This window comes from Daktulosphaira vitifoliae, unplaced genomic scaffold, assembly GCF_025091365.1.
Source record: "Daktulosphaira vitifoliae isolate Bord-2020 unplaced genomic scaffold, ASM2509136v1 Scaffold_2, whole genome shotgun sequence".
NCBI classification, from domain to species: Eukaryota; Metazoa; Arthropoda; class Insecta; order Hemiptera; family Phylloxeridae; genus Daktulosphaira; species Daktulosphaira vitifoliae.
Window position 1 is genome coordinate 34,881,565 of NW_026099573.1, and position 17,011 is coordinate 34,898,575.

Sequence of the window (17,011 nt, forward strand, 5' to 3'; positions counted from 1 at the left end):
TTTTTTTTTTATGACGAAAAAAATTTATATAAAAATAATAAGGGATTGCCATTTGAAAATCTGAAATTTACACAAGTTCTAAGTATAAGAGATGATGAATTGTTCATATACATCTTCTATTTCTAATTAAACAAAAAATAAATTAATTGGTTTTTTAATTTAACAATGTTAAATAAAATCAACGATTAAAATATTTATAATTTATATGTTACCGAATATAAAAGACATTATTTACTTACTACCGGAGTCTGTACATTAGGCTATTAGTTTTAAGCCAAATGCTATTAATGTGTTTATTATGTCCGAAAAATGTCAATTGACTATTAGGAAACAACAAATATAAATTTAATTCTATATTCATACTATGTCAAAATATTTTTTTGTGGTAACACATTTCAAAGAATATCAAATTTGAATACCTGAATTTCGTTTTTTTATTTTATAAGCTAGTTAAATACGTATGTTGGCATTTACAAAATAAAGTTCAAGACACTCTTCTAAGGTAAAATAGGTTGGTTAAAAAATTACTGATTAATCAAGATATATGAAATTAAAAATACCAAAATTAATTTTCTTAAAATAATAATTATTTTAAGAGACATTTGAGTAACCATTATTAAAAGTATCACCTAGAAATTTAATATGCGTAGTATTTAGAGCTTAAATTATTTTTGCACAAAGTTTCTCTCGACCGATTGTTGAACATATTCGCACAATGGTCAGTAATATATAAAGTATCTATTCTTAAATGTAACATGAGCACTTATTTTAATATGTGGAACGTACAAAATAATGAAGGGAACACAATTTTCTCTATGTTATTTCGTCATTTTAAGCCTCAATAATACTTTAACTATAGGACAAAATTTGTTAGTAAGTATATTAGGAATTCTTCAGAGAGTATCTTAAAATTAAAGGGTAACGAGGGGCCCTTAAATACTTATGGCCGGCCAAGCGGTATAAAACAAAATAGTTAATCTCAATTAAAACAAACAATAAATAACATTAAAGATAATATAAACTCAGCTGAATAGATGAAGTTGTTGAGACTGTATGAGATCTTGTGATAATAGTGTCAAACATCTGAGTGTGACGAGTCAGAGTGTAGATCCAGGCACGTAATGGCAGGTGAGAAGCGACTACGGCAATGAAGATATTTAGTGATGGTCAGGGTCCAATCACTGGTGGCGTGCAAGGGTACAAGAACTTGAGCACAAAGGTACAACAATAAATATTAAAAACTATGACGTACAACGGCCGAACAATTTACCATTAAAGGGAAGGCGCTTGCTACAGAAAAATAAATGACACATAAAACTGGCTGACTGACTTATGACAATGAAGTTTACACGGATGACAATTGACACGGAGATCATCGATTTGGTATGCTGGGTGGCCAAAAGGAGTGAGTAAACCAAGACGCTGGAGATCAGCTGTCCCACGATATAATATAATCAACGATGTTAGTAACAACTGGTCTACTAAATCTTTGTTAAAGGCGTTCTGTACCAAACAGCTAATATGATTTACAAAATATATAAGAATAAATATATTTAGTATTCTTCCGTTCAATATTATAATTTTGTAAAAATTAGTTAAAAGCATAACAATTCATAATTCAGGCTAAAAAACATTGTTTGTTTTTAAAACTATGAATATGCCAAGTGATTAACAGTGAAAATAAATATTTATATCGAATAACTTAGTTATTACTACTTCGAGTGTCGAAGTAAAAGTTTTGCTAGTTTAAATATACGCGTGTCATCAGCAATATAAAGAGTCAAGTTTAACCTGAACAAAAGTGGATATATCAGAAGTCTGTTGAATAAGTTTAAATCCTTGAAAACTGTAAGAAGTGTACAATATTTGAACATACATACAAATTGAAAGGCACGGCTATACGTCATCGAAATTTTATTATTTTATAGATTCGAAAAAAAAGAGTTCCAGTGCTGATTTTAAATTGTAGAGAAAATGTCACATTTACTGTAAAACGTGTTTCACACAAAAATATAAGAGTTTCGCAGGTTTGCACTTCCGATAATACTTAACAGAGTTTTCCGAAAGATAACAAGACGAACACAAAAAATCAAATTGTGCATATGTATAACTTAAAACACTTAAGACAACTTGTCATAAATTATTTTCAAAGCCTTATGACTTTAGCATGCATACGAAATCCAAAAAATGAACTAACATATATGTCAAATCCAACGGTGGAAAATATCGGACAGAATATTCAAAGATTTACATAGTAATGTCACTGAATTTATTGACCCTAAGCTAACCGAGCAAAGCGTAGAGAGTGACGATATTCACGAAATGTACGTAATCTCTGATTTGATACAAACCATTTGTGAAAAACTTGAGAAATTGTAATCTAAGGGTATTGAGAACTCCACGGAAATAAATAAGAAAAAACTAATAAATTTTATTGAGAATGAATATATATTAGGTAAAAACCCGAAAGACATTCAAAAGGAATTGATGTCTGCCGAATGTAATGTCTATAAATCCACTTCAATTATCAGTCAGAAAGACAATAATAATAACTCTACTACGGATTCTTTTATAACGCCAAACGTTTTATCTGATTCCAAAAAAAGTTCTATAGTTGGAAATATTAGTAGTTTAAGTGATTCTGTCCCTTGTGATTATTTACCTATTGTTGAACAAATATCAAACGATAGTCATCGTTCTATGGAAACGAATGTTCACTCAGAACTCGAAGGCAATTCAGGTACTGGCGATTGCTAACGCAGCGTTAGAATGAACAGGATCTTAAAAAAACACCTAGCCTCATTGCTTATAAATTACCATTCTGTGAACCTTCAACTAGTCGCGAAGTAATTGTTTGAACGCAGCGCCCAGTGGTATTCACGAGGGTTCGTTAACGTTGGTGGTTTTGTTTTATCTTAAATTTTTAGCTATGTCGAGGATATAGAATAAAGTGAGTGGACTGTATGTTTGAATGTAGAATAAATTTCACAAGATATAAATATAACAATTAAATGTATTATACAAGAAATATAAAATCTTATAATGTGGATAAGGGGGGGCACTAAATACTAATGCCACTAAGGCGATGATATAAACAAATAATAAATTATACAAGTGAGTCTTAGAAAAATAAATAAACAAGCATTATACTTATCTTCTAAATGAAACGGCTGATGATAATGTTGAATATTGAAAGGATCAATTGAAGTCGAATGCAAGTAGCTGACCAAAGTGTACAATATGCTGTGAACGGTATTGTGATGTATCTCAGAAAATATATAGATACAACGGCGTTAAACTGAGCGCACAGGGTACGACAATCGCAAAGGTGATATTTTCTTTTTACAATAAAAAAGAATACAAAACTACTGGCTCGCAAACGCCATAGAGCTTATAACAGAAGAAGCGTTAAGATGGCTGCGACAATGGTAACATAGAGAGAAAACCGACAACAACTCGATGTAACACAACGATAACATGAATAATCAAAAACACATTTTCTTGACAGCACATTCGATCGATGTGTATCCAACATTTAGATACAAAATTTAGGTACAAAATATTAGTATTGTGTCCCTAATAAGGGCGCAGTACTGATGTTTTATATTTCGACTGTACTGGTATAGTTCACGAATGATAATGCTTTTCTGTACTGACTGCCAGTACTGAGACAGTATTGTCCCAGTACTGTATGTCAGTACTGATTTTATACTGGCTTAATAATGGTACATTACTAGTGAAGTACAGGCCCAATTATAATTTAGTACTAGTTTTAACCATGGTTGAGTACAGATTCTGTAAAACATTAATAATAGCGCAATACTAATCTTAAAATGGCACATATAATAAATACTTAAAAGTCGATTAAAGTTTTGTAATACCACTACTCCTTAAATTAATATTTTTTAATTGCGCGTTTTAAACATTTTATACGTACAGATTTATTATAAAATCTTACTCTTGTTGGATATGAAGTTACAAGAGGGCGTTTTGTTATGACTGATAACGCCACCGGTTGAACGAGAGATTCATTACGCTGTATGATTACGTACGCTATCGTTGTACATAGAAATACTGTCGGTCCTTTGGTGAATTTTCCGCTCTTGCTACGTGGTTCTATGGTGCACCTAGCTCATAGCCGTTTTAATGGAATAATCACTCTTGTGATTCGCTGTGGTTATACAATTTCTATAACAGTGTGCCATTGTGCGTCTTTCGTGTACATAACAAGTGCTTCCGTTCGTACGTGCGCCATATATTTTATTGTCTTGTTTTTCACATCCTGTCGTGCCTTGGCTCCCTCAAGCATTCGTACCCGTGCACGTCTTTAGTGTCCAATCTGAAGTATTTACTTATTGAGCGACTACTCTTGTAGTCTTCAACATTTTAACGCGAAGTATTCACACTGTCCACTTCTCACCGCCATCATTCATAATTCATCTATTGTACGTTACAAAGTTAAGTCTTTAATTGTTTGTAATAATTATATCATATTTTATCTATTTTGTTCATAGATGCCTTGTCGGCCATTTTAGTATTAGTGACCCCAAATTTTATGATATTTTATAAATATTGTTACTTAAATAGATAACCCCTTGTTCTGATAATTTCATCTAGTATAAGTACCATACACAATCTCATATACAGCCCACTCACAATTTCTTTCTTCTGCACGATCAGAGTCAACGAAACGAACGTTAACTAACCCACACGAGTATTACCAAGTGTTCCGTTCAAACAACTCTTATTAAAGAAATTCATTTTATAAATTCTAAATTGTATATATTTAAATTATACATATGTAAGACATTTATATAAGTTAAAGCTATATTTTTAAACTTTTAATTATAAATTAAATACATAAATAAATATTTCCCCCATTTACGGGAAACGAGGGAAATTTTTTCGATTTTTAAGAGAAATGTCTTCAACTATATACGATTTGTGAACTTTTGACGTATTATTGAGAAAAATCGGTCCAGTGATCGCTGAGAAAATGTAGTGACAGACACAAAAAAATATTCACATCATAGTAAAATTAATACTTTCTCAGCTTCATATCAAAGCTAAAAAAAAAATAAGCTACCATTTAATATTTGAGAGTTACCCCATCTACCCTTAGAAACAATTTGTCTAATGATTTTTCATGAGAAATATCGAATAGTGATTATCGACTAGTATAAATATTTGATAGTTATAAAATCTACTTAAATAGTTTCAAAACTATTATTGGTTGTTTATTTTAGTTATCATAGAATTCATAGGTCGCAGTACGAGGGAATTGGTATTTAAGTACTAAGCTCCGGTCTAGACCTGAATCCTTTAGGCCGTTCTTATAAGTACATCAAGCAAACCGGTAGGAGTACCTTGCTATGCGGAGCACGTTAAATGTTTAACACAAAATGTATAACTTCAGAATTATTATAACAAAAATATACTGAAAATTTAATTATTAAAATGACTAAAATTCAAAAAGGGTAATTAGTAAAATGTTCAAATAAACATTTGGTGCCAAAAAAAATAATACAAATGTATATTCAAAATTAAACTTTAAAGTTTCTATACAAAAAAAAAAATATATTTAAATTTTTTTTTTTTTCAAAAAGTAATGGCCGTTAAAAGTATTAAAATATTTCATGTTAAACAGTGATTTTTAAAAAAAAAATTACATTTTTCGTTAAACTCGACGATCATTTTCTCACAGAAGAAAATGTGTCGAGACAAATTTTTTGAGATTTTCCCCATTTAAAAAAATCAAACATTTTTTATCGATATTGTATATACTTTGGGAGTAATCGGTGGTTTATGATAAACAAATCACTTGTTGATGCACCACACTAGAATGCCGTTTTACCTTAAGCCTGTTTAAATCGCTATTATTGATACGGGAGTGGGTCACCTAGGGGATGACGGCAAACGACACATCGAATAAGTATCGAGAGTAGAAAAATAATTAAATAACAAATAACCACATATATTAGAAATTCTTCAGAGATTATCTTAAATTTAAAAGGTAACGGAGGCCCTTAAATACTAATGGCCGGCGAAGCGGCATAAAACAACATAGTTAATCTCAATTAAAAAAAAACAATAAATAACATTAGAATTATTATAAAACTCAGCTGAATAGATGAAGTTGTTGATAGTGATGAGTGATCAGTATGAGATCTTGTGGTAATGGTGTCGAACATCTGAGTATGACGAGTCAGAGTGTAGTTCCAGGCACGTAATGGCAGGTGAGAATAGGCGGTAGAAAGGCGACTATGGCAATGAAGATATTTAGTGATGGTCAGGGCTCAATCACTAATGGCGTGCAAGGGCACGAGAAATTGAGCACGAGGGCACAACAAATAAATATTAAAAACTATGGCGTACAAAGGCCGAACAATTTACCATTCAAGCGAAGGCGCTTGCTACAGAAAAATAAATGACACATAAAACTGACTGACTGACTTACGACAATGAAATGTACACTAGGGTGTCCCTTATTTATAAAATTTAAAAATTACAAAGTGCCACCCCCTAGAATTATTCGAATACATAAAAAAATAAATTGTACAAAATTTGGAGACGATTGGTCAACTCTAAGACGTGCCCCAAGGGAGTTAAAAATAACCCCCCAAGGGTGATTTTTCATTTTTTTTGTTTATCTCAAAAATTTTAACATTTGANTTTTTCATTTTTTTTGTTTATCTCAAAAATTTTAACATTTGCAAAAAAGTTTATTTGAACTTTATTGTAGGTATACAATTTTTCTATAAAAAGTATATTTACAAAAATGTTCGAAAAGTTCTTATTTAGATCTAAAAAAATAAAAACGTATAAGTTCTATTCTTACTGTTAAAATTATTAATTTATAAATCGTTCATTGTAAAAACAAAAAAAAATTCATTTAACCGTTATTTTAAATTTAATTTTCTATACATTTTTTATTAGACATTTTTTCTATTATGTGCTATTCAAAACCAACAATTTTTTTTAATTTTATTTAAAAAAAAACATATCAGAGTAAAATTAATACCGTCTCAGCTTCACATTGAAGTTAAAATAATGTTAACTTACAAATGTATATACAATCAGAAACTATTTACAAAATAAAACGTACCAAAAAAATTTACTACATATTTTAAATAATTTATCATTTTAAAATTCTTGACATAATGTGCTTTTATTGCAATTAGGAAAACAACGCCGGTATTCTGTAACAATCTGTAATAGGTATTATTTTTGTGGTTCGACTTTTGTTAAAATATTATTATACTCTTTTATGAGTTTCACGCCCCTTTCTGCCAAATCATTTATAACTTTTAAATTATTTTTCCTCTGATATATTGACTGTTGTCTTTCCACGACAAAGGATTGATATTTAAAAAATCAGTTTCAATGTAATTTCTTTCAAACAACTTTTTTGACTCAGTTGAAATAAAATCATCTATACTTTTATTTTTAAAATCATAAATTTCATTTACTCCTACTACTATACGTTTGTTTATACATGGATCTTCTTCCCGATTATTTAATGAATTTACCATTTTAATTTTAGTATCTTCACATAAATTATCATCAAAAAATGCCATTGCTGCCGTTTCGGATACAAAGTACCATAAATGACCGGAAATTTTTTTTAAAACTACTTTAGAAATATCTTTATCTATTTGTTCATAATCAATTATATTTTTAATAAATTTTAAATCTAAATTTGGCGCTAATGCAGCATTTGGTGCACTAAACCATTGTTTAATATATAAACTTGTAATAAAAATACATAATGAACGAATATTATTTAACTCTTTGATTGACAATTCAAATTGGCCCCGAAACAAAAAAATGTTCAAACAATAAATGGCCTTAGCCATCCAACGAGCATGATGGATTGGGCCAGGAATTTTAAAATAAATTCCATTTAAAAGTGTTTCACCAAAAAATATTATGACCAATCCTAAAAATTCCTTATAGTCATCTCGAGGTTGGTATTTTTGTAATTGTTCAAAACTAAATTTCAAAATATCGTCTTTTTTTGTATTTAATTTTTCTAAAATAACAGTATCTTCTATTCAACTTAAGTAATTTATTTTATTTATATTTTGCCAAGACTTTTGGAATTTATTGAAAATAGGAACATCTGGTCCAGATGACGTATTAAATTTTACTTTAAAAACACTTTTCAATATAATTTCATAAATGTGATGTCTACATGGTAAGTATAAAATATCACGCCCTAACATTTGCTCCAGTAATATGCAGGCACCTTTAAGTCTACCTGTATTAGAAGCAGTAGTGTCACAGCATAATGATTTAACTTTGTCAGTTAAACCCCATTTTTCAAGTGCTGCGTATACAGCTGCTGCTTGACTTTGTCCCGAACCAGAAGAAATTTCAGGCACATCGAGTAATTGTTCTATATTATTATTTGACACAATTATTGGTAATCTTTCAACTAGTTGATGTCCTGATAATGAAGGAAGAAGTTTTCCATCCCTATGAATGGTGCATGGACCTAATGTCGATAAATTAAAATTACTACTTATTTTTTTTATTAGGTTTTCACGGAAACGTTTTGGAAAATTATTAATTGAGGTCTTATTTATAATTAATTCAGATGTATCGAGACCGAACGATTCCGCGGTTGCCATTAATATATGAACAGCGTCTCTGTCGCTTATTTTACGCCTATCAAATGCAGCAGCAAGTTTGTCGGTTAAAATATTTTTTATACCTCTAAGTTGGGGAAGATTAGGTTTTTCAATTAATTCTTCGGTCTCATCACACTCACTAGAACTGTTTGAAGATGAATATAACAATTCTGAGTTAACGACATGATCTATAATAATAAAGACGTTGACTTACTACTTTGGAAATATTTTAAGATATTTTTTTAATTACCTAAAACTTCCATTTCATCGTAAGCTTTTCTTTTTCTTTGGATAATATTTAAATTTTTATTTTGTTGATTCATTTCACATTTTTCATTGAATTTATCGACACCTAACATACAGCCTGACCTTCCTTTTTCCCTCTGAGCCAATAAAAATTGTTTATCAACTTCAACTTTAATTAAGTTTAAAGCGTCAGAATGAGCGATATCAAATAAGTCATCAAGCTTATTGACAAAGTCCTCTTCATTTCTTGTGTCTGATAATGACTTTCTAGTCGCATGTTTTTGTAATTTTTTTCATTCATTGTATAATGATTCAATTTTTTTAACGGAGTGACATTTTTTTTTAATAGGTATTCTGGCTTTTTGGCAAAATATTTCCATTTTATTGTACACTAATGAAGCACTATCGTGAACAATTAAATTAACCACGCGCATTTTATAAAAAAGAACACGTAGTACTTGTTTATTTGATGGCAACTTACTACCGACGATTTGATTTGACATAAAACCAATTTGAGATGTTGAAGCCATTTTTTTTTTTAATATTTAAATCTAAACTTTTTTTAAGTTGTATAATTAGAAACGTAAGTATAAAATATAAGAAAATTGTTAAATATTAAATTCATTAACAACGAACGACAGTTGATTCGATTATGATCTAAACTTTTCAATTACCAGATAACATACAATCTTGGAAAGCGAAATTTTAGCTGGTTATATACATAGTCTCATCTTTTCAAGAATACCAGATAAAAGAAAACAATCAAATGTTTAAAAATAATAATCAATAACTTTATCTTGAAAATGACTTTTTTATTAGCCTATACAAAACATAAATTTTATGGCTCTATAAGTTATGAAGATACCAAGAAAAACCGTATAATTTTAATATAATTAAAATAAAAAAATTGTAGGTTTTGAATAGCACATAATAGAAAAAATGTTGAATTAAAAATGTATAGAAAATTAAATTTAAAATAACGGTTAAATGAATTTTTTTTTTTGTTTTTACAATGAACGATTTATAAATTAATAATTTTAACAGTAAGAATAGAACATATACGTTTTTATTTTTTTAGATCTAAATAAGAACTTTTCGAACATTTTTGTAAATATACTTTTTATAGAAAAATTGTATACCTACAATAAAGTTCAAATAAACTTTTTTGCAAATGTTAAAATTTTTGAGATAGACAAAAAAAATAAAAAATCACCCTTGGGGGGTTATTTTTAACTCCCTTGGGGCACGTCTTAGAGTTGACCAATCGTCTCCAAATTTTGTACAATTTATTTTTTCATGTATTTGAATAATTCCCTAGAATTATTAGAATAAGTACCCCCTAGAGTGGCACTTACAAATATTAAAAAAAAAAAACCTCTCATGTAGCTAAGGGTCACCCTACTGTACACGGATGACAATTGACACGGAGATCATCGATTTGGTGTGCTGGGTGGCCAAAGGGGTGAGTAAAGTAAGTCGCTGGAGATCAGCTGTTCCACGAAATAATATAATCAACGATGTTAGTAACAACTGGTCTACTAAATCTTTGTTAAAGGCGTTCTGTACCAAACAATTTTAGTTAAAGTAGTAAATGTTGTATTATAGAAAATATTCTTTTATTTTTTATAGCGTATTGTATTAATGGTTTATATATGAACATTTTGTCGTACAATTTAAATAAACACCAATAGCTTTGTATTTTCGTTTGGAATTTAATATTTCAAAACAATATAAACTGTTTAATTTAAAAAAATTTTCTGATTATAATTTAAAGTCTAGTTAAACATTTTTGTGAAAAAAATTTAGGGAATCCGAAAATGAATACTTTTTATGAATATAAAAAAGCTTCAAAAAGACTATTTGAAAATATTAGAACTTTAATGGCGTATTTAAGAAAAACTCTTAAATTATAACTTGTTTTCTTTGTATTACTATAAATCATTTTTTAAATCAAGTTATATTTTATTATTAAATAATTTTTTTATAAGCTCATAATAAATTATATTTTGATTGATTTCAGTTTTGAGATTTTTTTTTTAATAACTACGCATTACTAAAAAACTATTAACTATTAGTTTTTATTTACATTTTAAAATATTAGATTTATAAGTAAAATTATGACTATGTCTTAATAATAAAAATTGTTTTCAGTTACTAAAATCAATATTATTTGACTATATGCAAAATATCATATGCTGTTTCTAATTTATAGTTACACAAAAACAACATAATAAATCTAATTCGATTATATTAAAAATATCAATCTATGATTAAATTTAATAATCAGTCATTACACTATTTCTACGGTTATTGTCAAAAGGCAATGAATATAAAGGAATAAAGTTAATTATAAACATTTATAACTTTATCTAATCTGATCTCTTGGGTTGTTACTCTCCTCTACTAATGAATAATTTACAATTATGTACAATAATCCTTATGAGCTACAAAAAATTAATTTTGATGTATGTAACAAAAAAACAATTCTGGTTAAAATATAAATTTGTATCCATTGAAATTGTGAAAACTATTATAGTTTTTGTTAGATACCACCAGTTTGTTTATAACATAATTTTGTCAATTTTTTTCAGTTGTTTAGTTTTGACTTTAATTTACACAGTTAAATTTTATTTAGCTTAGAAATTATTATCATATTTCATAATTAATCTAAACGGTAGACTACTATTACGAAGTGAATCAAAGCATTCCATTAGTAAGTAGCACATCGCAAAGAAATTTTATTTTTGGCGATTTATTGCTTTAAGTCGAGGAAAAATTTATTAAGACTATAAACAAAAAGAATGGCCGAGGAATCAAGACATCAAAAGTAATTTCATTATTTTCTTTCATTTTCTTTAAAGTTACAATTTTATGAAAAATCGAATTTTTGCCACAACAGATAAATTTTGTAACTTGCATGTCATTGCAGCCATAAGAAAACAAGTGTTGTCAATCTACTGAGTGAGACAATATATTTTAGAATAATAAAAATAGATAAAATATTACGTTGTTTAATTTTAGGGTAATAATAAATTAAGTTACTACTAATAACTAAAGAAAAATAAAATAAAATATGTTTATTATGTTTGAGAACCTAACGATGTATTTATACTAAAGTCACGAATACGGCGATTATATTTGACTTCACATTTGTTTCAAAAATCTTTACACTTTTAAACATATTCTATATGTAAATATTTGTTTTGTAACTAATTAGTAACAATCTTAAAAATGAAAAAATCGAATTGTAGATGTTAAATCGAAACAAAATAGTTTTAAATGTTTGTAAAGTGAAACAGTATTTTATTTTAATAATTCTACAATAATATGTAGTTAAATAAATTGTTTTTCATTATATCAAGGTTAAAAGCCCTAAAATTAAAAGGTAAAAAAAAATGTACAAGTATTTTAGGTCTTATAAATTATTTTAATTCGATAAACAGTTCGTTTGTTTTCGGTATCATAAAGTTCAGTTATTTTAAACCAAATTTCTATTGTTATTATATTGTTTTATACACAGAAGTCATCATATTTATATTCTGTCACATTAACTAATTTTGATTGACTAACTCATATCAAATTATACAAATAAAATATTATCTCTCAATAATTTTATTGAATACATAAGTTTATTACTCATCTGGTCTTTGAAAACCGTATTAGCCATACATTTTTCTTTGAAATCGAATTTAAAAATAATTATAAATCCCAAACGATTCATGGGACAAAATTGTTTGTAATTTTATTTTTTCAATCATATTATCTAGTTAAAAATAGGACTTCTCATTAAAGATAATTATAAATAAAAATATTTAATCTTTCTTTCTCTTATTCTTTTTCTTTGACATAATCTTAACTACTTGTGGTCGGCCACCCTTAGACTTACTTCCACTTGACACGAATTTTAGACAAAGAATTTTATTCATTTTTATTTTTTTAGCTTCGATGCGAAGCTGAGAAGGTATTAATTTTACTATGATGTGTTTTTTTATTTTTTTTTTTGTGTCTGTGAACGCTCAATCTCAGCTCTCGCTGGACCGATTTTGATGAACAATATGTCAAAAGATCAAAAATCGTATCTAGTCGAAGACATTACCCTCAAAAATTGAAAAAAATTCCCTCGTTCCCCGTAAACGGGGGAAATCCCCCAAAAAATTACAAATTTAAAAATCGCTAATTTTCGATATTTTTTCAATTTTTTTTACTTAAAATTGCCATAACTTTTTTAAAAATGATCAAATCAATATAANAAATTGCCATAACTTTTTTAAAAATGATCGAATCAATATAATTTTTTTTTTTATAGATACCTTAAATATTTACCTATCATTTTATATATTTTTGTGAACATTTGACCCTTTAACAGCCCACAGGAAGGGTTTCAAAATGGTAGCATTTTTACAAAACATTAACTATTTCAACTTAACTTTTGAAAATGTTCCGGAAAAACTGACACTTTTATATATACCTTAAATTAAAGCTAATGTAATATACTTTAATTTGAAAAAAAAAAAATTTGACCTCTGGACTTGTCTTCGTAGTGAAAATGGACATCAAAGTTTAAGAAAAACGTACGATTTCCGTGTAAAAATCTCGATTTTATATGTTATATTATTTAATTTATATTTTATATAACTTGTATGAAAAATGTATGGATCAATATTATTATTTTTTTATGATAAATATTTGTATACCCCTTTCATCTGGCACGCTTTTTTTGTAAATCGGATCATACCCCTTTAACAAGGGGGGTCAAAACTTTAAACATGCGTATTGTTACTAAGATATTTTCAATTTAATTTTTGAAAGTATTCCGGAAATACTGACACTTTTATATATATCTTAAATTAAAGCTTATGTAATATACTTTAATTTGAAAAAAAAAAATTTGACCTCTGGATTTGTCTTCATGGTAAAAATGACTACCGTATTCAAAAATTTGCTATTTTTGTGTTAAAATTCTGGGTTTTGTATTTTATTTTATTTTAAAATACCTGACTAGGGGAGTACAGATTTTCATAAATATTATATAAATTAAAATTAATATAGCATAGAAAGTTAAACTTATTTAAATTTGTTTGCTTCTTTTAAGTCGAGAAAAATATCTTTGAAATTTGAACTAGCTTAAATACCCAATTTTTTCAATTGGCGGTAGCAAAGTACGATTGCCGAGTTGGTAAAACTTGTGTTTTACACGCTTGGGGTACGCGGTATTAACCCGCATATAACAACAAATTTTTTTCATTTTTTCTTAATTCTTTTTAAGTTAATATAAATTTTTAACTCATTTAGATTCAATAACTTCAATAAAGATCAATGATCCCATCACTTTAGTCGCCCCTTGCAAGAAGAAATTTCTTATTCGTATTAAAATTATTTTACTATATTTTAAGTTTTAGCTTCGATGCAAAGCCGAGAAGATGTTTTTTTGTGAATATCATTTATTTTCTCTGCTCTAACTTGACCTACTTTTTTCAACGATACGTCCAATGACTACAATTCGTATCTAGTTGAAGATATTACTCTCAAAAATTGAAAAAAAAATTCTAATTTATCAATTAAACAGTTAGTTATTACATCGTCTCCATAAAGACGAATATTAAAAAATATTTATTAACGAATGAAGTTTGATATGATACAAAATTAAATCATTTTACTTTGTAATTTAATAATTTTTTTTCTCTATTTGTGTGTGCTACTACTAGACTATAATATTAAAAAAATTTTTTGTAACATGTTGCTATATAAATCATTTCTAAAAAAAATGATTGTTTTTTCTCCTGAATTAACAATTGATTTTTACAAATATAATCAAATTTTATAATACACTCAATTGAGTAAATCTTTTTAACAACTTTGTTTTGATTGGTACATTTAGTTAAAGTAAATCATTAAAATTAATTAAGTTCTCAATATTTCAATTATAGAATCTTTTCAACAAACAACAAAAGTTCCTAGGAAATTATTACTATTACTTCTATTTAAGTTATCTATTACCATAAAAATGCAAAAAAATATTGAGCTTTTCTGATAAATTTACAATAAATAGTAATTATAAAACTTTCTGACTGCATATTGATCTTAACGATACAATTTTTTTAATTGTCATAAAATTTTCTATTTAATTATGTCAATGTCAAACTTACCAATTGAGCTAAAAGTTATGGTAAAATAAATTTTTTTTTTTTTTTATAAACATTTACAACAATCAACTTTAAACGATTAACAAAATAGGTTAAATATGTCATTTTCCTTATTTTTAACTTATTAATAATCAAATTAATATTAAATATTATATCAAATCAGTATTAATTTAAAACAATTTTTTTTGTTCTTAATTATTTTTTTTTATATGTAAAAACTATTTTTTAATAATATTAAAACTTAGAAGTTATAGAAAAAGTCTAATTGCACATTTTAAAACATCGCGAAAAGTTGATTTAGAATAGTATATTTTTGTTTCTGATGGAAGTTCCTTGTAGTCCAGTGTATAAAACTTATAACTTTGTTAATTGTTATAACTTTATCAAAAATGACCAAATCAGTATATTTTTTTTTATTTAGATGCATGTCTTTATCTATCATTTGGTTTTTTTTATAAATCTAACCCTTTACCTGCCCACAAGAGGGATTCAAAATATTAACTTTTTTTTTTTTAGTTAAAGTAAATCATTAAAATTAATTCAGTTCTGGATATTTCAATAGTAGAATCTTTTTAAATATCAAAAATTACTTAGAAATGATTACTATGATTTCTATTTAAGTGTTCTATTACGATAAAAATGCAAAAAATAATGAGTTTTTCTGATAAATTTACAATAAATAATAATTATAAAACTTTCTGACTGCATATTAATCTTAAAAATAACATTGTTTTAATTCTCATAAAATTTTCTATTTAATGATTCATTCTAGTCAACGAAGGAGTAATTTTGCAGAATAGCAGAAAAAATTCCCAACAAACTTTTTTTTTTTTTGTTTTAATTAGGCAATTGGTGGATTATTCCAAAAGCAACATCAACTCTTATTTCTTTAATTATATCATGATTAGTAGTTCTTTGATTTTAAAATATAATATTTGAATATATACTAATTATAATTATTAAATTTAGTATGAAATTGATATTTAATATTGTAATTTAAACGGAGAAATTATAAAAATAATAAAGAAGTTATATTTTGCTTTACTTTTACGTGTATAAAAATTTAAAGGGCTTGATACAATAATTTTCAATAAAAACTGTTTGTTACTATAAAAAAATGCACTGGACTACAAGGAACTTTCATCAGAAGCAAAAATATACTTTTCTAAATCAACTTTTCGCGTTGTTTTCAAATCTGCAAGTAGACTATTTCTATCACTTCTAATTTTTTATATTATTACTAATTATATATATAAAATAATAATTAAAAGAAAAAAAAATTTGTTTTCAAATTATTACTGATTTGATTTTTAATATGTTAAAAATAATCAGTCCAAATTTTCAATTTTAACCTATTTTTTTGGTTCTTTAAAGTTGATGAAAAATTTTTGATAAAGATTTATGAAAGTTTATAGTAAAATAAATTGAATATATTACCATAACTTTTAGCTCAATTACAAGTTTAAAATTGACATCTAGGCCAGTCAACAAAGGAAAAATTGCGGAAAAAATTTTGTTTTTTTAAAAGTTGAATTAAAATATGTATAATGACATACTAATTGTCCTCAAGATTGGAATTGAGCTTTTTTTATACAGCCTCGCAAAAGTCCAAAATATGAGCTTTTTTAATTTTCTCAAAAAATATTTAACTTACAAAAATAAGTTTAGTACAAAAGTTGTTTAAAGACAATTATAAACAAAAAAATTATCTTATATTTTTTTATTTAAACAAATATTTTTCGAGTTACATTACATTTAATATGAGTACTAAAATTTATGTTCCATTTTTTTCATTTTACGGTTACTTATCATCATTTTATACTTACAATAGACACAATGTTATAAATGCATATGTGTGTATGTGTGAGTTTATTTATTTATAGTATCATTTGAGTTTAGTGTATATTAAGATACAACCGATAGAATAGATAATTGATTTGACGCTATATTATTTAAACCCAACTAAACGCTAAATTGTACATTCCGAAA

General features: G+C 26.8%; 1 protein-coding gene across 1 annotated transcript; it reads right to left on the reverse strand.

The window, feature by feature from the left end:
* Positions 1 to 8,054: 8,054 nt before the first annotated feature.
* Positions 8,055 to 9,409, reverse strand: LOC126898185 (uncharacterized). Its single transcript, XM_050672126.1, has 4 exons — positions 9,270 to 9,409; positions 8,884 to 9,146; positions 8,261 to 8,821; positions 8,055 to 8,149 (listed from the first exon to the last, which is right to left on the reverse strand). Exons 1-4 carry the CDS (start codon positions 9,407 to 9,409, stop codon positions 8,055 to 8,057), a joined length of 1,059 nt encoding a protein of 352 aa, XP_050528083.1.
* Between the last annotated feature and the right edge of the window lie 7,602 nt (positions 9,410 to 17,011).

Coding starts and splice junctions, on each gene's coding strand:
- LOC126898185 (XM_050672126.1), bottom strand. CDS start 9,409: ATGGCTTCAACATCTCAAATTGGTTTTATGTCAAATCAAATCGTCGGT. Junction 9,147..9,269: donor CACGATAGTGCTTCATTAGT/GTACAATAAAAT, acceptor ACATGCGACTAG/AAAGTCATTATCAGACACAA. Junction 8,822..8,883: donor CGATGAAATGGAAGTTTTAG/GTAATTAAAAAA, acceptor TTATTATTATAG/ATCATGTCGTTAACTCAGAA.